Here is a 21,271-nt window from a genome sequence, read left to right as displayed (position 1 = left end):
GCTTCCAAAATGTTTGCAGTTGCACAAACTTGGGGGGGCGTGGCTCAGAGGTAGAGTTGTTGTCTAGCAACCAAAGGGTTGCTGGTTCGATCCCCGACCCCGGTGACCATGTCCAAGTGTCCTTGAGCAAGATACTGAACCCCTAATTGCTCCTGATGGCCCTGAGATGGACTGGCGACCTGTCCAGGGTGAACCCCGCCTCTCAGCCAATGTCAGCTGGGATAGGCTCCACCCCCCCACCTGCAACCTGTGATGGATGGAAACTCAATGTGGTTCCTGCTGCATGCTGGTCCTCACTGACCTCTCCTCACATATCTTCCCTACCTCAATCAAACCAGCAATATTTCTAAGAGTACTTATGAGTACCTTAGAATACTTATTAGTACAAAAACACAAAGACAGCCAGACCAGCAAGTTAGCATCATAATACACCTAAGAAAGGAAAATAAAACATTGTATTAGTTTTTAGGTAATATCTTATTAAGCAGACATCATATGAGTTTATAAGTCTTTATTACCACAGTGTTTGTACGTTTATGACTGAAAAGCAGAAACTCTGTGTGTGTGTGTGTGTGTGTGTGTGTGTGTGTGTGTGTGTGTGTGTGTGTGAGTGTGTGTGTTATGTTCTCTGTTACATTTTCTCTAGCTCTTTTTTTTTCATTAGGAGCAGAATCTGTGAGGACTGGTGGTCCGTGTCTGTGTGTGCTCTGGTTCTGGTTCGGCTCTGAGGGTCTGGGTACGTTCAGGCCCCCTGTGAAGCTTCGGTGTTCGGGGCTGAATTTGAGTGAGTCGGTGCTGATGGCGGGAGCCTGTGAAGAAGGTTACATGAGTGTGTGTGCGTGTGTGAGGGAGAGAGTGTGTGTGTGTGTGTGAGGGAGAGTGTGTGTGTGTGTGTGTGTGGGTGGGTGTGCGCTCGCGCGTGCGTGTGCGTGCGTGCGCTCGCGCGGTGCCGTGTGCAGACCGCGTGTGGCGCAGAGGCGGAAAGAAAACAAACATCCGTGGATTCGGGTCTGAGGTGAGTTTGAGCTCCGGCGGTTCGATGCGCTGTTTTCTCCCCGCAGGAGGCTCTTCGCCGCCGGGCTGTGGTGCCGCTATGCTCCGCTGTGACGCACTCGGAGAGGAAGCCCCGCGCAGCCATCGATCTCCCGCTATTTATTCGGCTGTGGTGGAGAAGCTAACCTGCTAGCATGCGAGCCTGCTAGCTCACAACATGACGGTGCGGGCCCTGTTGAGGTTTCTGTCCCCGCACAATTCCGCGCGGTAACCTGCGTGTCTGAGCCGGGGGAGGCGGGAATGTGGCTCCGGGTGACCCTGGGTTCTGTCACCGGCACGTCTCCGGATGGTAGCCGATGGAGCCGTCCGTTAGCGGCGATAGGCCGCGAACAGCCCGGGGGGGGCGGTGCTGGCTACGGGGAGTCAAGCAGCCGAATCACCGCTCAGGTTCAACGAAATACACCGGTAGTAACTTGGGATCTCGGTTCGGGTCGGTTCGAGTCTGCAGTGACCCGTCCGATGACACTCCTGCTAACACACCTGATTGAGTATCATTTCATGATCAAGAGTCCCGACAAGTGCAGGCGTGTGCGGGGAGCTGCTGATGCTTCCCAGCTGCAGCTGAACCAGAGGAAACTGATGACGATATTGATGACATTCAAAGTCATCACAGCCCTCATCATAACCGGTGGTCCGAGTCCTGCCCTGGACCAGAGCTCTGAGTTGATCCGCAGCAGAGCTGGAAGCTGCTGAACCCTTCAGATCCTGAATCCAGCGATCAGCAGCTCCCCTCTCGGTTCTGATGCTTCCACCTGGGCAGTGGAAGCTCTTCCTTCTCATGAGGAACTTGACCTTGATTCTGACTCCCGGGGGTCGTGGGGTCGTGGGTCAGCTCTCTCTCTCTCTCTCTCTCTCTCTCTCTCTCTCTCTCTCTCTCTCTCTCTCTCTCTCTCTCTCTCTCTCTCTCTCTCTCTCGAGGGTCGACTGCTGCTGCTGAAATGTCGCGATGCTTCATTCAGGCTGCAGGTTCTGTCCAGTTAGCAGGGCAGCCTAGTTAGCGTGCTAACGCTAGCAGCCACACTCGTGTCAACTCTCCAGGTTTAGTTATATTTATATTTTTTGTGCCTTTTATCAGCCAGGATTTCCACCGCCTCTGTGGAGCCAGGATCGATCCACCGTCTCAGCACCAAAGCCTGATGTTTGTTGGTGGTCATGACGATGATCCAGCGGTTTTCTACCTGCTGCTTGAATATTGAGTTCTTACCTTTCGTGTTCTGCTGGGTAGCCCTGTACTGTCCCTCATACACAAGAGCAGATGGTTGGATGGTTCCGTACCCCATAACCACTCTGTCTGATCTCTCTGTGCAGCCGTCGGCGTGGTGATGAGCAGTAATGAGTGTTTCGGTTGCGGCCGCAGCGGCCACTGGGTGAAGAACTGTCCGAGCGGCGGCCGAGGACGGGGGAAAGGTCGCAGCAGAGGCAAAGGTGATGCTCGCTGAGCTCTTGAATTTTACTCTTCCAGGTTTGTCGGTAAAAGATTCACCAAACTTCACTTGTTTTCTTGCTGCTTCATCTTAGTGACCTCTGACCTTTGGCTTTCCTTCAGGTCACCGTTGAGTCCCCGTGAACTTCTGTACGGAACTTTGTACGTCTGACCCTTGACCTTCACTGTCTTTCGAGTTATTTTCCAGCCCGAGTTGGTGCTGGTGTCCGGAGATCTTACGTTTGTTAGATGATGGTGAACTTTGATCACCAGAACTTTCTCAGGTCGTCCAAGAGTCCCAGTGGACGTTTGCACCAAATCTGAACCGTTTCAGAGTTCTTTGATGACCTTTGACCCCCCAAGAACTTTTCTGTCCTCGTGGGCCAAATTTGAAGAAAGCCCATCAGTTTGTGTGTGAGTGTGTGAGATGTCATGTTAACGTCAACGGGACGCACAGACAACCTGACAGGCTGGCCTCTGGAACAGAACAGTTGTAAAAAGGTTGACTCGTGAGCGGCGGTCAGGGGATGTGATGTCACAGCTGTCAGAGACTCGCGGGTCGATGATGTCACACTACATCAGCAGATGATGGTGGCCAGATTTTTTTCCAACAATCCTGACAGCAAACGTGACAGGGAACATCAGAAGAGCTAAAACACGTCTCTGTTCCTTTCAGATCTGTTCTGTTATCGCTGCGGGGCGCTCGGTCACGTCGCCAGAGACTGTGAGAGGACGGAGGACGGTGAGGGGACACGCACGCACGCAGCAGCACGCCAGGACACACATCCGCACACGGACACTCATGAACAAGCAGCTTCCTGTTGTTTCAGAAATAGAAGTGTTGGTTGTTTATGTCCAACAAGGTCCAATTTGTTACTGATCCCAAAAAGCTAGTGCTAAATGTCTCACTCCACGCCAGCAGGGGGCGCCATATGACCCCTGACAGAAACGTCCAACAAGTCTGACCTGAGCTGAGGGTGAAATTTGCGTTCTAAGTCCCACGGGTGAGTTAGTGACTGGCAGAATGAAGTCGCGGCCAAATGGATGTATTAGCTCTCGCGTTTCTACGAGGCAAGATTTTGCTTGTTGAGGATAAAAGGATGTTGTTCTAGATTATACCTTAAAAAAATAACCAAATATGAACTCTTTGATTGCCCAGGAGTCACAGGTTATTAGGTGAAACAGTCTGATGTTCGTTGTTTAACACGAGTGAAGTTGAGAGCTCACGTGTCAGGACTCAGACCAACTCGTACAGTCGATGATGCTAACAACGCGCCGCTGTCGTCCTGCAGCCTGTTACAACTGTGGCAGAGCAGGTCACATCTCCAGAGAGTGCCAGGAGCCCAAGAAGGAGCGCGAGCAGCTCTGCTACAACTGTGGGAAGGCTGGACACATGGCACGCGACTGCAACCACACCCATGAGCAGAAGTGCTACACCTGCGGCAGCTTCGGACACATCCAGAAATGCTGCGAGAAGGTCAAATGCTACAGGTGAGTCCATGCTGCAGGTAAACTAGCTGCTACAATGAAACTGCTCCAGGTTAATGAACCTTTACTAGAAAACTAGAAGTTCTCTACCAGCTGCTTCTCCTGTTTATCTAAATCAGGTTTTTCCTTGATCCAGTTTGATGGACGCCTCCTCAGAGTCTAAAGCCTGGTTTATGCTTCTGCGTCGCAGCGACGGCGTTGACCCTACGGCGTCATCGAGAATTCAAAGTTCTGCATCAAGGGAACGCGTTGCTCTGCGATTCACCGCCAAGCCACTAGGGGGGTGTGGCTGTGTCTTTGTACTTGCGGACCTCCTCAATAACCTTTTCTTTGGCTTGGTCCATTTTTGCATGTAGCTCTCACCACAGAAACTTTAAAAATGGTGGTGTTGTGCTGAACGTTTTAAGCAGACCAGTCACAGTCCTTGACGTTCACGTCACGACGCGTTGACGCGATGCGTAGTCAGGATTTTTTGGTGGTGCACGTCAGGCTATGGCGTAGGGGTCTGCTTCTGCGGCGCGGCGACACCGTACCTACGCCGTCGACGCAGAAGCATAAGCCAGGCTTAAAGCTAAACTGCTACGCTAATGCTGAACTACAGCAACAGGTGAACTGATGCTAACAGTTCAGTTAAAGTGGGCCTTCCACAGGTGGAGCAGCTAACTTCCCACTGTAACCAGTGGCTGTGTTTGCTGCAGGTGTGGGGAGATCGGCCATGTTGCGGTGCGCTGCAGCAAGGCGTCGGAGCTGAACTGCTACAACTGTGGGAAGTCGGGTCACCTGGCCAAGGACTGCACCATCGAAGCCACAGCTTAGCAACCTGTCAGACCCCCCTCCCTCTTTCATCTCGTCTTTCTTTATCTTTACTCATTCCCTCTGATCCTTTATTTCTCAGTGGTCCAGAGGCCTGTCAGTCGGCCTCGGGGCAGCCAATGAGAGAGGCCGGATGGAGGAGAAGGGACACTAAAAAACAAAAACAGGAACCCACTTTCTTCTGCATTTCTAAAAGAAAAAACTGAATTTGTGTTTAAGTTTGGTCGTGGTGTCATGTACAAAGCTTTGTTTAAGCATTTTTTCTTCCAGCCAATTGGCTGAGAGAGTGGAAGGATGTAAGCGAAGCCCTTCCCCTTGAGTCATAAAAGTGGGTGGGGCTATAAAGGAGCTGAGATTATTAACTTAATCTTTTTTATGGACAAAAGGCATTTGTCTGAAAGAAACATGATTGGCTCCACCTCCAGCTAACAGCCAATCACATCACAGCTTTGGCCACCTCGCTGCCATGTTGGGTGGCGAATGAGCCAATCAGAGCAGGTCACAGCAGACGACAAAGTCAACATCGATAATTCATATTTTAAAGGTGCTTTTTGCTACTGTTTGAACCAGACGGAGTGACGCACCAACAGAGACAAAAACTAACAAGAATAATGAGAAGAAAGCACGTTTTTAAAAAAAATAAACTACAAGTTTAAGTTAAAGAAGTTTTAAGTTTGGAGAAACAAGAATGTTTTCACAAAAAATTCAAATGTTATTTTTGTACAATATCTCACTTTAGAGCTGTAAAAATGTAATTTGGTTGTAAGTTTAACCTGAAAATAAAAACATGGAGGAGGACGAGGATGGAGACGCACATCTGTCTGGCTTTATTTCTCTCACACACACACACACACACACACACACTTTCAAGCTTTCTAATAGCTCTTAAAAAGTGTTGATATCTCCTCTGCAGCTTGGGGTCTCTCAGTGACCTCGAGTCAATGTGGGATCAGCAGGGGGTCTCGTTGAGACGCTCTGATGAACAAATCTGCTGCCGGTGACGGAGCAGATTTGGAAAAATGTGTCTTTGAAGCATCAACGTGCCTGGAAAAGGAAAGGAGATCCAATAGGATGTCATTTTTGGTTTTGATCAACTCAACCAGCTGAAGCTGAAGAGTTGGAATATTTCTTGATGAGATTGTAATAATTGTACATAAATGTGTACATATATACCAATAGAATAATCAACAACTTTTCTGTTCTTGATTAAAAATGTGTGTGTGGTCGTTTGACCCACCTCAACTTTCAAGTGGTGGGAAAATCATGAGTTCAATGATCGTCAGATCTGTTTCAACCACCGACCAAAGTTATTTTCTCAATTTGATTCTTCTGGATTTTTCCAGAAATTCTAATAAAGTTTAGCCAAACCCAAATAAATATTTAATCCATCTAAGTAAAAGAAGTCGACATTGAGATCTTCAATCGATAGAACCTCTGCGATGAGCTCTGACAAGTTAGAACCAGAACCCTCCTGGCTACGTTCTCCCAACAGACTGAAACGAGAACATTCAGGTGAGCGGCAGAGTCCAATTGTGTGGGTTGCTTTATTGATTTTTTTAACCAGGTATAAAATATTGATTCCAATAATCTCACAAGGCGACGGGCGGCGTGGCTCAGAAGTAGAGCGGCCGTCTCGTAACCGAAGGGTCGCTGGTTCGATCCCCACTTCCCCCAGTGACTGTGTTGAAGTGTCCTTGAGCAAGATACTGAACCCCTGACTGTTCCTGATGGACCTGCACCTGACTGGTGACCTGACCAGGGTGAACCCCGCCTCTCACCCAGTGACAGTTGGGATAGGCTCCACCCATCCGACCACTTTTAACAAATACGCAGAATAGAAAATGGATGGAATGTCACAGGGGATGGTTTCATTTCTAAATCTCTACCCCAGCTCTCACTGCACGAGCATCTCGTCAGCTTTATGTGTCTGTCTGGTGAATGTCACTACATCAGGCCTGAACACTGGTCCACTCCAAACATTCTTTTATATTGAATTACAGTATCTCTTTGATGCAAATTTATTAAAATAAAAAGGCATTAAAACTTCTCAATTAATCGACAAACTATAGAGAACCCTTCCCTTGTGCCACTCAGCTGTATATACTTTTTCTTTTGTTTGTCTTATTAAATGGATTTTACTTCCTTTGTTCTATCTTAACATTTGATATCTTTTTGTTTGCATCTTCGTGAAACTACTTGTTATGAGTCCGTTTATCGATGCTGCTTTAGATAACAAAAACTTTAAAAGAAGACCACTCTGAACTCCTGTAATGGTGGCTACACAATTACTTCCGGGTCACGTCCCTTATATTAGATTCTACTAAAGAAAAAACTGAAAAACTGAACATAACTCATACTAATTTTCAGCATTCTTTTATTAATTAAAAAAACATCACCAAAAACGTAAAACCACAAAAACTCAATGTGACCGGAAGCAGTATTGTCGTCAGGCTATTTCCTGTTGGAGTCCAGCGTGTTTGCTGTTCGTTTGAAACTAATATTTCCTCCTTGTCAACGAGGATTCGTCTCAAAGTCAGAAAATCCCGCAACAGCGATGGTGAGTGAATCCGAATTCTGAGCCCTCATCGCTACTCCGATGCGCTGCTAGCCTGCTAGCCTGCTGGTTGACTTGTAGCTTGCTAAACGAAGACGGAGGCTAACGGTTCCATTCAGTAGCTCGGCTTATATTAGCAGAACGAAAACTCCAAAAGTCATAAACTTTGTGACGAACTTTGCATAAGATATCAGGGATGATAGAAGCTACTGAGTCCGGTCCTCTCAGCCTGACCCAGAGCCCCGGGACGGGCCTGACGATAAAGTGATAGATTTATGAATGGAGTTTGGTGTAGGCTGCTCTCAGGTGAACACAATTGTCGCAGCAGTACGTTAAAATGACGTTCTCAGCTGCGGTCTAATGCCTTCGGTGGTGACACAAGATACTATTCAAATATGTAAAACGTAAATTTTCGAGGTTACAAAGCTTAGCCAATGGTTTTGTTAAAAAATATTAATGCTAGTAATATGTTGTTAGCTTGTAAATGTAGAGCTTCCAGTGACCAGTGGAGGGCAGTACCACACCTTTGCTGCATCTTTTGACTGAAATTGAAAGAATAGAATAGAATGCCTCTACTGTCATTATACCAGGTACAATGAGATGCAACAAAAGAAGACTTAACTTGTGTGTGGTTTTGTGAAATATTTCCTCCTCTTAATGAACTAAAATCCATGACAACAAGCACGACAGTTTCGTTCCAGAACAGAGTTCAAGTCTCAACTGACATTAAAAAAATTATGATGGAAAGAAATATAATTAAGAACGATATTTAACAAACGGTGCAACAGTTAGCCTTCTAACAAATATCGTAGCCTCCTGCAATTTGAAAGTAGCACTCAGTTGTTTAGCAATTAGTTTTTCAGCCCAATGTGCAACAGTGTGTCATGATTGGGGATCAACTCATGTTAGCAAGTCAAAGAGGCCAATAATCAGTCCATGCAGCCAATGTTCAGATGTGGTAAATTAAAGAATATCAGAGCTGAAATATCCAACAAGGCTGCCTTTACATTGTTAAATTGTTCTTTCTTGATAAGCCAGTGTCTCATTCCTAGCAGGCTACAATTTGCTAAATCAAATGCTTGTTTGTGTGATTTCTATTTGTAGAGAAAGAGATGGTGAACATTTCTCAGTGTGTCGTTGTGCTGCTGATCTTGATTCTGACTCCAGAGCGTTTAGTGATGTCTGGAGTCAGAACAGTCAATCAGATGCTGTCCTACAACTGGAGAGGATCAATAAAACTGTTAGTCCCTGAAACTACTAATCAAACAAGTTTTTGCTAAACGTAACGAGGGACGAGTCATGACATCCCAGTGCTGTACAGCAGGTGTCAGCCTGGTCCTGGTTCTGGTCCAGCAGACTGGATCCACTCATCACTCTAATTTTGTGTGTGTGTGTGTGTGTGTGTGTGTGTGTCTGCAGGCTCGTAATGCTGAGAAGGCCATGTAAGTAGTGACGGCAGCCATCTTGTTACCGGCTCTATTCTCATGTCATCATGTGGTTCTCTGCTGTGATCATGTGTGTAACCACGGGTGCTCGCTCTCCAGGACGGCGCTGGCCCGGTTCCGCCAGGCTCAACTGGAGGAGGGAAAAGTCAAGGTCAGATTTGTTGGCCATGAAGCTCCATCCAAGGGTCTGTCTGTCTGTCTGTCTCTCACCTGTCTGTCTTCCTGTGTCTCACCTATGCATCACCTGTCTGTCTGCAGGAGAGGAGACCTTACCTGGCGTCGGAGTGCAGTGAACTTCCAAAAGCTGAGAAGTGGAGGAGACAGGTGTTCATCCTGCTAGTCCTGATACACACCTGAAAAGTGTTGATGCTCATTTTTAATGTGTGTGTGTGTGTGTGTGTGTGTGTGTGTGTGTGTGTGTGTGTGTGTGTGTGTGTGTGTGTGTTTCAGATCATCAGCGAGATCTCAAAGAAAGTCTCACAGATCCAGAATGGTGAGCTCTCTGTCTCTCTGTCTCTCACCTGTCTCTGTCTCTCACCTGTCACTTGTCTGTCTCTCTCTCTCTCACCTGTCACCTGTCTGTCTCACCCTCTCTCACCTCTCACCTGTCTGTGTGCAGCTGGCCTTGGTGAGTTCAAGATTCGGGATCTGAATGACGAGATCAACAAGCTGCTGAGAGAGAAGGGTCACTGGGAGGTCCGCATCAAAGAGCTGGGAGGACCCGACTATGGGGTGAGAGGGTGGGGGGTTCATTGATGGCATGTGCGGGGGGGTTGACTGATTAGGTGTGTCCGTGGTTAATAGATTGTGTGTGTGTGTGTGTGTGTGTGTGTGTGTGTGTTAGCGTTTTGGACCCAGGATGCTGGATCATGAGGGGAAGGAGGTTCCAGGAAACCGAGGGTACAAATACTTTGGCGCTGCCAGAGACCTGCCGGGTGTCCGAGAGCTGTTCGAGAAGGAGCGTACGTACCCTCGTCGTTACAACCTGTGTGACATCACATCAAGCAGTCTGATTAATCCTCTTGATCATGTGACTCCCAGCCGCCCCGGCGCTCAGAAAGACCAGAGCTGAACTGATGAAAGAGGTGGATGCAGAGTATTACGGCTACAGAGACGAAGATGACGGCGTCCTGCTTCCTCTGGAGGCGCAGTACGAGAAACAAGGTTGAGTTTACGTCTTGAAGCTTTTAAACTTTTAACAGACAGAATCAGAAAGATAGAACTTTGAAGGAGACGTAAAGAAGGTGTGTGTGTGTGTAGCTGTGTTGCAGGCAGTGCAGAAATGGAAAACGGAGAAGGAGTCTCGTCTATCAGGAGACAAGCAGGAGGAAGAGGAGGAGGAAGAGAGCATCTACACCGTCCACAATGATGAGGTGAACTGGGCCCAGTGATGAGGGGATGTGGAACTCTGAACTGTAGACCTGCAATGACAAGAGAATATTTAGGTCCAAAGTTGTGGGAATAATGGCACCTCACATGCTTCAGACACCAGCGTGGCACCGTCTCACACCTTCAAGATCTGCAGCAAGTTGCCATGGTAACACTTTACTGTAAGAAAAAGAAATAAATGAGAAGGACAAGAAGTCCAGGCGAATAAATAACATACGGGTCTCAGTGAGAACTCTGGTTTGTTTTGAAGGGTCAGTACGCCAGCAGTGGGGTAGCGTGTCCTCTGGTGTCCCCAGGTGTCCTCTGGTGTCCCCAGGTGTATTGCGGGGTTCCCAGGTGTTCTCCGGGGTTCTCTGGTGTTCTAAGGTGGTTGCAGATGTCGGTCAACCTGTGTTTGGTCTTGTGTTTGTGCAGCCTGGTGATTATGACGAGAGTCGGGAAGAGCAGGAGGAAGAGGAGGGAGGAGTGTCCTTCATCGCCCATGTTCCTGTTCCGTCTCAGAGAGAGGTTAGTATAGCTAATATTCCCCTCAGTGGCGCCACATAGAACCTCAACTCGGCTCTAACCTCAACATCAAACCAGCTCTGAATAAAACAAGCCGTCTTCTCAACATCTAACTCGTCTCAGGTGGAGGAGGCCCTGGTCCGGAGGAAGAAGATGGAGTTACTACAGCGCTACGCCAGTGAGACGCTCCAGGCGCAGAGTCAAGAGGCCCGAGCACTGCTGGGACTGTAACCTGTCTGTCTGTCTGTCTGTCCGTCTTTGTTGCAGTGTTGATGTAAAAATGGCTTTTCGTACTTTTTTTTTTTTTTCAATAAAACATCCGGACCTCTGGGTCTCAGGTCTCTGTCTCGTGTCCTATCCTCTAACCTTTGGGTCACCTGAGTGGAATTTTTCTCGAAAGTTCTCAGGCATCGACACGATGAAACCCACTGCTCTCAGCACCAGCGTGCCCCCCTCCCTCCATCAGGTCCATGACGACCCAGGACCAGGTGGATTTGTGGGAAGAGTTTACATTTTAAATTTGGGATCAAAATTCTCTCGCGTGTGACTGTTAGTTGATAAATACGCAGGAATGAGTCCCAAAACCCAGAAATACAGCTTTGCTTCCGTTCGTGTCCAGGAGGCCTTTGACTGGGAGTCTGAAACCAAGTGTGTGGTTCCCGGCAGCTGGAGATGTCATCTGGTTCAGTTCTACATCAGATCCACCAGTAAACACCAGACTGGTGGATGGTGGAGGTTCAGTTCTACATCAGATCCACCAGTAACACCAGACCGGTGGATGGTGGAGGTTCAGTTCTACATCAGATCCACCAGTAAACACCAGACCGGTGGATGGTGGAGGTTCAGTTCTACATCAGATCCACCAGTGAACACCAGACCGGTGGATGTTGGAGGTTCAGTTCTACATCAGATCCACCAGTAAACACCAGACTGGTGGATGGTGGAGGTTCAGTTCTACATCAGATCCACCAGTAAACACCAGACTGGTGGAGGGTGGAGGTTCAGTTCTACATCAGATCCACCAGTAACACCAGACCGGTGGATGGTGGAGGTTCAGTTCTACATCAGATCCACCAGTGAACACCAGACCGGTGGATGTCGGAGGTTCAGTTCTACATCAGATCCACCAGTAAACACCAGACCGGTGGATGTCGGAGGTTCAGTTCTACATCAGATCCACCAGTAAACACCAGACCGGTGGATGTCGGAGGTTCAGTTCTACATCAGATCCACCAGTAAACACCAGACCGGTGGATGGTGGAGGTTCAGTTCTACATCAGATCCACCAGTAACACCAGACCGGTGGATGGTGGAGGTTCAGTTCTACATCAGATCCACCAGTAAACACCAGACCGGTGGATGTTGGAGGTTCAGTTCTACATCAGGATGTTGGAGTGGTGGAGTCTTAAAAACCTGGGTTGCTAACAAGAGTCTAGAGGAGCCTACAGAGGTCATGGAGGTCATCAAGGAAACACAAGATGCCTGAAGCTTAGTGGTGGTGACCTTGAAGTCATGTGACCCTGGTGTAGCTTTATAGGCCAACGTTAGCTTAGCACTGCTAACGTAGCATCCAGGCTTCCAGCATCATCAGAGGGTTCATCAGTGAAGATGATCTTGATGAACTGAACCTGGAAGATCATCAACTTTTGTTCACCAGAGCTGATTTACTGGTTCAATCACCACAATCACATGGAGCGATCCTATTGGCTGCTGGGAGGAACCAGGAGATGACCACTTCCTGTTGGTGGAGGAACCAGGAGATGACCACTTCCTGTCTGACTACAAGCACACCTCATCCCTCCAGCGATCTCTGTGAAGTTTTGTAAAAACTCTATGAACCTCCCTGTTTTACTGAGCAAAGGTCAACAATTGATAAAACAAACTTAGCAGTTCTGCTGGTAGTGGTTCCTCTGAAGGTCCCAGTTCCGTGACGTGGGTCCATCAGTCCAGAAATGTGTCTCATCATGTGGGTTTAATCTGGCAGCTGATTGGTTGATTGGCTGCATTCCGCTGCATGTGACTACGGGCTGAAGGCTGCACGTAGTGTCATGTGAGAGCAAACAGCCGTCAGCCGCATTCAATCAGCTCCAGACAATGAATTGTGTGTTGGTGTCTGTCTGCAAGACACACGCGAAGAATGTGAGCGTCTTCACGTCTTTCAGTTTTTTTTGGGACCTTTTTGAGATTGGACCCATTGTCATGAGGACGTGCTGGTCAAAGGCCCCATTTCTGCAGGAGCTACAGGTCCTGGACCTCAGAGTTGGGGATCCAGTGTGGATGGACGTGTGTGCTCTTAGTTTTTGTGTTCGTCTCAGTTCTTGATCTTTGGTTTTTTGAGGGGTTCTTGTGTATTTTATCAGCAGATGTCTTCTTTCCGAATCGATGTGTGTTTCCAGCTGGGTCTGGCAGACGAAAGCTGTTCCGGAACGTCAGGAACGTCGTGTTGCTCCAAGGATGTGATCCAAATGTGCTGCTATTTCAGAAGAGTTTTAAGCTTTATTTCATTCATAAATATTCAAGGACTGTTAAGTTTGGAGCTGCGCCCGTGGTTGGGCCATGAACCCTCGTGGCTCACAACCTGCTTTCAAAATGAAGTTAACACATCCATCCTTCATCCATCCTTCATCCATCTATCCATCCTTCATCATCCATCCATCCATCCATTTATCCATCCCTCCATCCATCATCCCTCCATGTTCCCCCTCTTCCCCTGTTCAGGGTGGTGGGGGTGGAGCCTATCCCATCATCCCTCCCTCCCTCCATGTTCCCCCTCTTCCCCTGTTCAGGGTGGTGGGGGTGGAGCCTATCCCAGCAGCCTTCCCCCTGGACAGGTCACCAGTCCATGGCAGGGCCAACACATAGAGACAGACAACCATTGGCTCTCCCAGCCACGCCTACGGTCAATTTAGAGTCTGGATTAACCTGGTCCCTCTTGATGTCTTTGGACTGTGGAGGAAGCTGGAGTACCAGAGAGAACCCAGCAGGAACAGGGAGAACATGGAGACTCACCCAGAAAGACCCCGTGCTGCAGCCGGGGCTCCACCCACAACCTTCTTGATGGGGGCCACAGGGAGGACCACTGCACCCCCGTTCCGCCCCCAGCCACGTATATTTAGTTAAAACCTCAGCATTACTGTCAGCTGATGGTGGGTTCTCTTACATGGTGGAAGTTGATGGTTCCAACTTCTGTATTTCTGAGCTCCAATCAAAATGCATTCCAATCTTTCTGCTCTAGAAACTAAAGAATCACCGTAGCAACCTGATGCTTGTTTATCAAGGGTTGTGGAGGGAGGGGCCTCTTCTGAGGCCCGCTGGTCTGTCATCGTCTCGATTGTCAAAAGGGTTTGAAATGATAGTTGACCCAGAAGAGCCAGTCCTCACTGAGTCTTCAGCTCATTGAGATGTTCTTCCTGTGTCTCTTCTTAGTGACTCCAGAATGCAGGAAGCGCCAGCCACACATATTTAGCTTGAAGCTAACAGAGACTGACAGTTAACAACAGCTCAACTGTCCAGAAACACTGGATCAGGACACTCATCGTGAAGACTGGGTCAGAATGGGTCAGCCATTGAGTGGGAGGGGCTTATCTCATCTTGTGCAGAGTGGATGAAAAATGTAACTAATGTCTTGAAACCCATCAGGCCGCATCAAACAACTGATCAACTGATTATTGGTGGTCAAACTGCCAGTCAATGCTCCAGCCTTCTCTGGCTCCACCCCCTGATGATGCCTCACTCCTGCTGTTATATTAGGAGCAGATGAGCAGCGAGACGGACAGACATCATGTGGTGTGGACGTTTACAGCAGGCAGTCCGCTCCTCGTCTCGCTGTGTGGCCAGCAGACAGGTCAGTGTGTGTGTGTGTGTGTGTGTGTGTGTGTGTGTGTGTGTGTGTGTGTGTGTGTGTGAGTCCTTCATGTCTCCTGCTTGTCCAGCTGTGTGTTCAATGATGATGGAAGCTTTAAACGTGAACTCGAGCTGCAACACGTCCTCATGACTGTGGAGCAGCAACTGATGGTGTTGATCGCTCAGATTTGTTCCTGAACTTTGGTACTTTGACTAGAATAAATTGAACACCGTCACTGGTTTTGTGGAAAGAATTTTGTGAACATGAAGAAGAAGTAGAAGAAGAAGGAGAAGAGGAAGAAGATCGCTGCTGATCACAGGAGGACTTTTTGTGGTCTGGAATGTTTGACCTCATCTTCCTGACTGACAAATTATATTAGAAGTTTCTTTGAATAATTCGATTTCAAACAGTGACCGTTTGTTTCTCTCTTCAAACCAAAGTTGTAAACGGCAGCAAGTCCAAAACTCACGTGGAAACAAAGGAGGTTGGAGAGTAACAGCTTGTTCTCTGTTCATCATGAGTCTGATGAGGAGTTTGAGCTGCTGCAGTTTTCACCTGGAATCCAATCATCACTCCAAAGCTGATGGGTGCAACACTGGAAGCTTCCCTCAGAGTTCAGAACAGGAAGAAGCTCACCCTAAAGGATCAGAAGATAGTTTAACAGTGCTCTGTTCATCAGGGAATAAAGTTAATTTGCTTGAGTTCAGTGGCTACGGTGGAGCAGTGGTCCTCCCTGTGGCCCCCCAGCAAGAAGGTTGTGGGTGGAGCCCCGGCTGCAGCACGGGGTCTTTCTGGGTGAGTCTCCATGTTCTCCCTGTTCCTGCTGGGTTCTCTCTGGTACTCCAGCTTCCTCCACAGTCCAAAGACATCAAGAGGGACCAGGTTAATCCAGACTCTAAATTGACCGTAGGCGTGGCTGGGAGAGCCAATGGTTGTCTGTCTCTATGTGTTGGCCCTGCCATGGACTGGTGACCTGTCCAGGGGGAAGGTTGCTGGGATAGGCTCCACCCTCAACAGGAGAAGAGGGGGAACATGGAGGGATGGATGATGATGGATGGATAGATGGAGGGAGGGAGGGATGGATGGATGGATGGATGGATGTTAAAGGAAAGTGCTGAGATCTGTTGTCATTCCCTTACCAAGTAACCAGTAGAGGGCAGCAACATGCCTCAGCCCGCCACAGTAAACTCTTAGTCTTCACAGTGACCTGTCACCAGGTTCTGAAGAAGGTTCTAAGAGAGAGAGAGAGAGAGAGAGAGAGATAGAGAGAGAGAGAGACTCATGTATATTGTATACTGACCAACTCTACTGCTGGTACATCAATGTGTAGGAGAAATTATTTCCTGTTGCCAGCGGGTGGTGTTGTGAATAAAAATATAATGTGTTCTTCCTTAGCTAGACTCCACCCCTCCACTGCGTTCAGTCACAATTACCTTAAAAGTTTTCTTGTAATCCTGCTAAGAGACCAACGCCTCTGAGGCCTCGGCAGAAAGAACGAACCAGACAGAAACACGTGATCCAGTCGTCAGCCATTGGTTTACATCGGATCGTGATCTACATCAGATTGCTTCCAGGAAACTTCTGACTCTCAAGTCATTTATCTGTCCCCCTCCATCAGGCCGGCATCCTCTTTGATGTGGACGGCGTCCTGGTCCGTGGCAGGTCTCTGATTCCTGCTGCTCGACGAGCGTTCAGGAAGCTTCTTGACAAAAACAACAACTTCCTGTTTCCTGTTGTCTTCGTCACCAACGCAGGAAGCTGCCAGAGACAACACAAGGCGCAGCAGCTGTCTCACATTCTGGACGTCCAGGTGGAACAATCGCCATCGTATCGTGAATATTTAATGTTTGATTTGTCCACATGTGAAGCCACCCAGGTGTGGGTTTTACAGAGCAGCTGTTGGAGTTATTTAAGTAAACTGTTAAATATAACCACATTCCTTGATACATCATTTTAGTGGTGTGTCCGGAGGCGTGTTTTCAGGGATTATACATCTTTGCCCCTCCCACTACTTTCCTCAGAGATACTCAAAGTGAAATTTTAGACATTTTTAACATGGTCTGAGCTGCATAACCTTCATTTTGGTCACTGTTGCTAACTTCCTGTGGCAGCCATATTGGATCATTGACTTTTATGCCATCCTAAATATTGTGCCTTTTGGCCTCAATGAATTGTTAAGTAATTGATGCTTCTGTGGCGGTTGACCGCCGCAGGCTGCAGGTATCATGGCCGTCAGGTCGGTCATCCGTCCCGTTCTTGAGAACAATGTATCTCACCATTTCCTGGAGGGAATTTCTTTAAATTTGGCAAAAACATCCACCAGATTTTGGTGGTCAAAGGTCACTGTGGCAGGTGCATGTCACAGAGGCATACAGCTGCATCCTGGTATTTGTAGTTTTACCAAACCTCAATATCTCAAAAATACCTGACTTGTTCACCTGCATACATGATGTCATTTAACCGGTTCCCTGGTGTGAGGGAGGTCCGGTGCAGTCCTGGTGAGATGACGGCAATCATATAATTAGTTTTATATTTGTTCTTAAAATTTTGTTATTTTATTATAAAGTTTATTTTGCTTACTTCGGTTGAATCTTAATGATGGCTGTTCTTCAGTGCAGTGATTGGACGAACACAGCCATGTGACCCCCTCCACCCCCACCTCTCTCTCTCTCTCTCTCTCTCTCTCTCTCTCTCCCTTAGATTGACCCACAACAGGTCATTCTTTCCCACAGTCCTTTGGGAATGTTGAGGAGCTTCCATGAGAAGTGCGTCCTTGTGTCTGGACAGGGACCGGTGACGGAGATTGCCAACACGTATCCTTCACATCTCAGACGTTGTCCTGCTCTAAAGGTGCAGTGTGTAAGGTTCCGGCTGGACCAGTGGTGGTCTATACTACTCACACTGTGTTTTTGTTTGTACGTGGCAGCCGTGAAGAAGGGATTCTTGTGTTTGTTAGTTGCCAGCTAATGAGCTGAGACGGTGAGCAGTTGCAGCGTGAGCCGCCTCACTGGTCCTTTAACTGAGTTATTCTGCGGATGCTGATATTGATGCTGCAGGTTGCCTGGGGGCCGTTGATTCTTCAATTATTCAACGTTACGAGGAAAATGGATCTTTTATTTATTCAATATTTGTCTGCCGTATCGAAGCTGATCCTGGATCAGGTATTTTGGAACAAATTCATTTCTAGTGCCCCCAAAATAAAAGCAAAAAGCAGCTGTACTGTGGTTTTGTCAGAGAAGCTCGGACAATCTTATTTTAAAAAATTCTTACTGGTAATGTCGAGATTCTGTTGCTAGGTTGTTGTTTGCTGCTAAGCTAATATCACCACACTACTTACTTGCATCCCAAGTAAATGGAATATGCTCACTTTCCTACACAGTAACACAGCTCAGACCTCTCGATGTTCAGGTTTGCATAATAAAGAATCTCATTTTTACGTTTTACACACTGAACCTGCTTCTTTAAGGCATTGGACTCATTGATAAGGGCCTCCGACACGTTGACTGACGCAAGCAAGACCCTGAAAGGGAAATCACATCTCCTCCTTGATTCACATCTCGTGCTGCATGACTCGGTTCATGTCTTGTCGTGTTTGTCTGTGTGAGCAATCAACCTTCTCAGGTACCCATCTGGGACAGTTCCTCGTGCCCATCTCTGAAAATGTAATTTTTAAAAAGTGTTGAAGTCTTGACCTGCGGCAGTTTGGGTTTCCAGCATGTTGTAACCATCGAGCAGCTGCGAGAACATCACCCCCTGCTGGACATGGTGGACCACAACAGGAGACCTCAACCCCCAGTATGTGCTGTCAAGTCTCTCTGCACCATGAAAGCTCCCGTTCCAACTGCAAACTCAGTGTGATTCTGTCCGAAAGCTTGTGAACGTCACAGAATGTCAGTAAGGACAAACTGTCTCTCTTTCAGCCGTCTTCTCTGCAGAAGTTCCCCCAAATAGAAGGTAACCCTGTAAAAGGTTTTTTGCTCTGATAAGAATGTTAAATTACGTTTGCCATTGGGTTGTCTTAGTTTAATGTATTTAGGTTTTTTATTCATAAAAGCCCCATGTAAAATGTGCTAATTTTGCATTACAATACCACGTTTTGACATATTTTCACATTTTACCCCCCCCCCCCCCCCACTTTGATGGTGTATGAGTCCAGCAGTGAGGCTGCAGGCTGCTGGGCGTCTGGCTGCTTGTTTGATTGGTCCGTGTGTGTAATTGAAGCAGTGAGGGACTCACGAGCGTCCATGCTTTCAGTCTCCATCGGATAAATGGTTACTTGTATTGACACGAGAGCTGTTGACACCTGCTGAGGTTAACGGGTTCTTGAGGTGCTGACCCACTTCATGGGGGGTGGGATGGGGCATTCATTTAGGTGCTGCTGTCACGTCTCATCGATGGGGAACAAGAAGAATCGTGCTTCCATTTTTTTTTGTGTGATTTGTAGCGATCGTGCTGTTCGGGGAGCCAGTCAGATGGGAGACCAACCTGCAGCTGCTGATCGATGTCCTGCTGACCAACGGGAGGCCGAGTTCACCCTATGACCTGCAGCTGTCAACCCAGCTACCGGTGCTCGCCTGTAACATGGACCTGATGTGGATGGCTGAAGCGCCATCTCCACGGTAACCACTTAACTGCAGGAAGTGTAGAGCAGTGTTGTTGGTAGGAAGCCAGCCGGTGGAACAATGAGCCGCTGATGTTTCCCTCTGAAGACGGTCGTGAGCAGGGACAGACACCCCGATGGACAGAAACATGACGACCGCTGCTTTTCCACACGCTGACATCCTGAACAGAACACGAGTCCAGATTTGATAGCAGTCATGTTGAAAGTGTGCTCAGTCTGGCGTTTAGAATCTGGCCTTTTCCAGTGAAGACGTCAGGGATCCACTGGATGGCAACTGGAACTAAAACCAGACCGATCTGGTTTGACCCTGCTGTGTTGCTGTAGGTTTGGTCACGGGATGTTCCTGCTGTGTCTGGAGTCTGTGTACAGAAAGCTGACGGGTCGAGAGCTGCAGTACCAGGCTCTTCTGGGCAAACCCAGCCTGCTCACATACCAGTACGCTGAGCACCTGCTGAGGCTGCAGAATCAGAACAGCAAACTGACCACCATCTACGCCATCGGGTAACCAAACGGTTCCCAGCACCAACTACACTGTCACCAAACTGTCTAGAACACCGTCTTCCTCTTGTTGCCTAGTGACAACCTGACCACCGACATCTACGGTGCCAACCTGTACAACCGTTGCCTGGCTCAGCAGCATGCCGCCATGATGACCAGTGCAAGGCTGGTTGCCCAGGGAACGATGGCAGTGCCGAAGGAAGAGCTGGTGTCTGCAGCTGCCGAGTGTCGCTCCGTGCTGGTAGGAGGAGACAGCTGTTCTGGAGTGTTGACAGACATGGCTCTCCTTAACCCAGGTGTTTGTGTCTGTCCTCAGGTGTGCACAGGTGTCTATGACCCTCGGACTCCATTACCAAGCCAACGGACCAGCACGGCCACCGAGCCAGTCTTCCATGGTCACAGGGACCTGGTCCTGGATCCTGACCTACTGGAGCCCAGCCACGTAGTGGAGGATGTAGAGGCAGCCGTCGACCTGGTGCTACAGCAGCAGAGTGACCTTTGACCTCTGATTCGGCCGACATATCATCCTGGAAAACCATCATAAACCTTGAACCGTCTCAAACCTCACTCCTGTCTGAGGAAACATGAAAACATCTGAACTATGACCTCTGACCTCAAGCCATCTGAAGCTGCCCCTTTTTTAAGCTGTTTAACCACTCTGACCACTAATGTACTGGACTTTTATTCCACTAGTTATCTCACTAATCTGATAGTTAACCTCCTGACACTGAACACTTTGGATCTCAATCATGTCAGGAACAAATTGTCATATTGATTGTATGTATTGATTGTAAATATGTTAACAAAAAAATATAAATGAATGTCAATTGTTTAGATCAGATCACCAGTTTTCCATCCACCCACCCACCCATTCGTCCATCCCTCCCTCCATGTCCTCCCTCTTCTCCTGTTGAGGGTGGTGGGGGTGGAGCCTATCCCAGCAGCCTTCCCCCTGGACAGGTCACCAGTCCATGGCAGGGCCAACACATAGAGACAGACAACCATTGGCTCTCCCAGCCACGCCTACGGTCAATTTAGAGTCTGGATTAACCTGGTCCCTCTTGATGTCTTTGGACTGTGGAGGAAGCTGGAGTACCAGAGAGAACCCAGCAGGAACAGGGAGAACATGGAGACTCACCCAGAAAGACCCCGTGCTGCAGCCGGGGCTCCACCCACAACCTCCTTGCTGGGGGCCACAGGGAGGACCACTGCTCCACCCACAACCTTCTTGCTGGGGGCCACAGGGAGGACCACTGCTCCACCCACAACCTTCTTGATGGGGGGCCACAGGGAGGACCTCTGCTCCACCCACAACCTTCTTGCTGGGGGGCCACAGGGAGGACCACTGCTCCACCGGGCAGATCAACAGTTGTTATTCGAGTAAAATACGAAGTTGATGTATTTTATTCTGCTACTTTTCATCATATTTCATCCCATCCACCTATAAATTGCAATATGAATGTCTGCAACTTAAATCAAAAATATTTCTTTTTAAAAATCTCATAACGTAAAAGGGTTATAAAACCGTATTGCAGTTTAAGGTCTGTGAGGTGACATAATGAAGCAAAACCATAGAAATAAAAGCAGTTGATTGCTGTGAATTTCAGAATTCAACCTCCATGTTTATTTATTGGCACAT

At 48.1% G+C, this 21,271-nt stretch overlaps 3 protein-coding genes across 8 annotated transcripts; all 3 read left to right on the top strand.

Annotated features, from left to right (window-relative positions):
- Window positions 1–855: 855 nt before the first annotated feature.
- On the top strand, window positions 856–5,591 carry cnbpb (CCHC-type zinc finger, nucleic acid binding protein b). 6 transcript variants are annotated; one of them, XM_086200414.1, is made up of 6 exons: window positions 944–1,015; window positions 2,129–2,274; window positions 2,362–2,478; window positions 3,153–3,218; window positions 3,769–3,967; window positions 4,101–4,654. In XM_086200414.1, the coding sequence occupies exons 3-6, from the start codon at window positions 2,376–2,378 to the stop codon at window positions 4,318–4,320; spliced, it is 588 nt and encodes a 195-aa protein (XP_086056540.1). In that variant the 5' UTR covers window positions 944–1,015; window positions 2,129–2,274; window positions 2,362–2,375; the 3' UTR covers window positions 4,321–4,654. The 6 variants fall into 6 exon arrangements, with proteins under 6 accessions (XP_086056539.1, XP_086056543.1, XP_086056542.1 ...); XM_086200415.1 differs by having other exon boundaries at window positions 2,129–2,282; XM_086200413.1 differs by lacking the exon at window positions 2,129–2,274 and having other exon boundaries at window positions 856–1,015; window positions 4,101–4,652.
- Window positions 5,592–7,069: 1,478 nt separating this feature from the next.
- On the top strand, window positions 7,070–11,014 carry isy1 (ISY1 spliceosome associated protein). The gene is made up of 11 exons (XM_086200908.1): window positions 7,070–7,334; window positions 8,751–8,773; window positions 8,876–8,927; window positions 9,035–9,100; window positions 9,227–9,269; window positions 9,396–9,508; window positions 9,621–9,738; window positions 9,818–9,940; window positions 10,037–10,149; window positions 10,580–10,672; window positions 10,793–11,014. The coding sequence occupies exons 1-11, from the start codon at window positions 7,332–7,334 to the stop codon at window positions 10,898–10,900; spliced, it is 855 nt and encodes a 284-aa protein (XP_086057034.1). The 5' UTR covers window positions 7,070–7,331; the 3' UTR covers window positions 10,901–11,014.
- Window positions 11,015–14,450: 3,436 nt separating this feature from the next.
- On the top strand, window positions 14,451–21,210 carry LOC147268655 (haloacid dehalogenase-like hydrolase domain-containing 5). The gene is made up of 9 exons (XM_086200907.1): window positions 14,451–14,513; window positions 16,132–16,323; window positions 17,214–17,326; window positions 18,215–18,308; window positions 18,434–18,467; window positions 18,958–19,132; window positions 19,459–19,635; window positions 19,711–19,873; window positions 19,949–21,210. Exons 1-9 carry the CDS (start codon window positions 14,451–14,453, stop codon window positions 20,132–20,134), a joined length of 1,197 nt encoding a protein of 398 aa, XP_086057033.1. The 3' UTR covers window positions 20,135–21,210.
- The last annotated feature ends 61 nt before the right edge of the window (window positions 21,211–21,271 follow it).

Source organism: Aulostomus chinensis, chromosome 3, assembly GCF_037954235.1.
Source record: "Aulostomus chinensis isolate RoL2024-O1b breed Wild chromosome 3, RoL_Achi_v1.0, whole genome shotgun sequence".
NCBI classification, from domain to species: Eukaryota; Metazoa; Chordata; class Actinopteri; order Syngnathiformes; family Aulostomidae; genus Aulostomus; species Aulostomus chinensis.
This window is presented reverse-complemented; position numbering and strand designations above follow the sequence as displayed.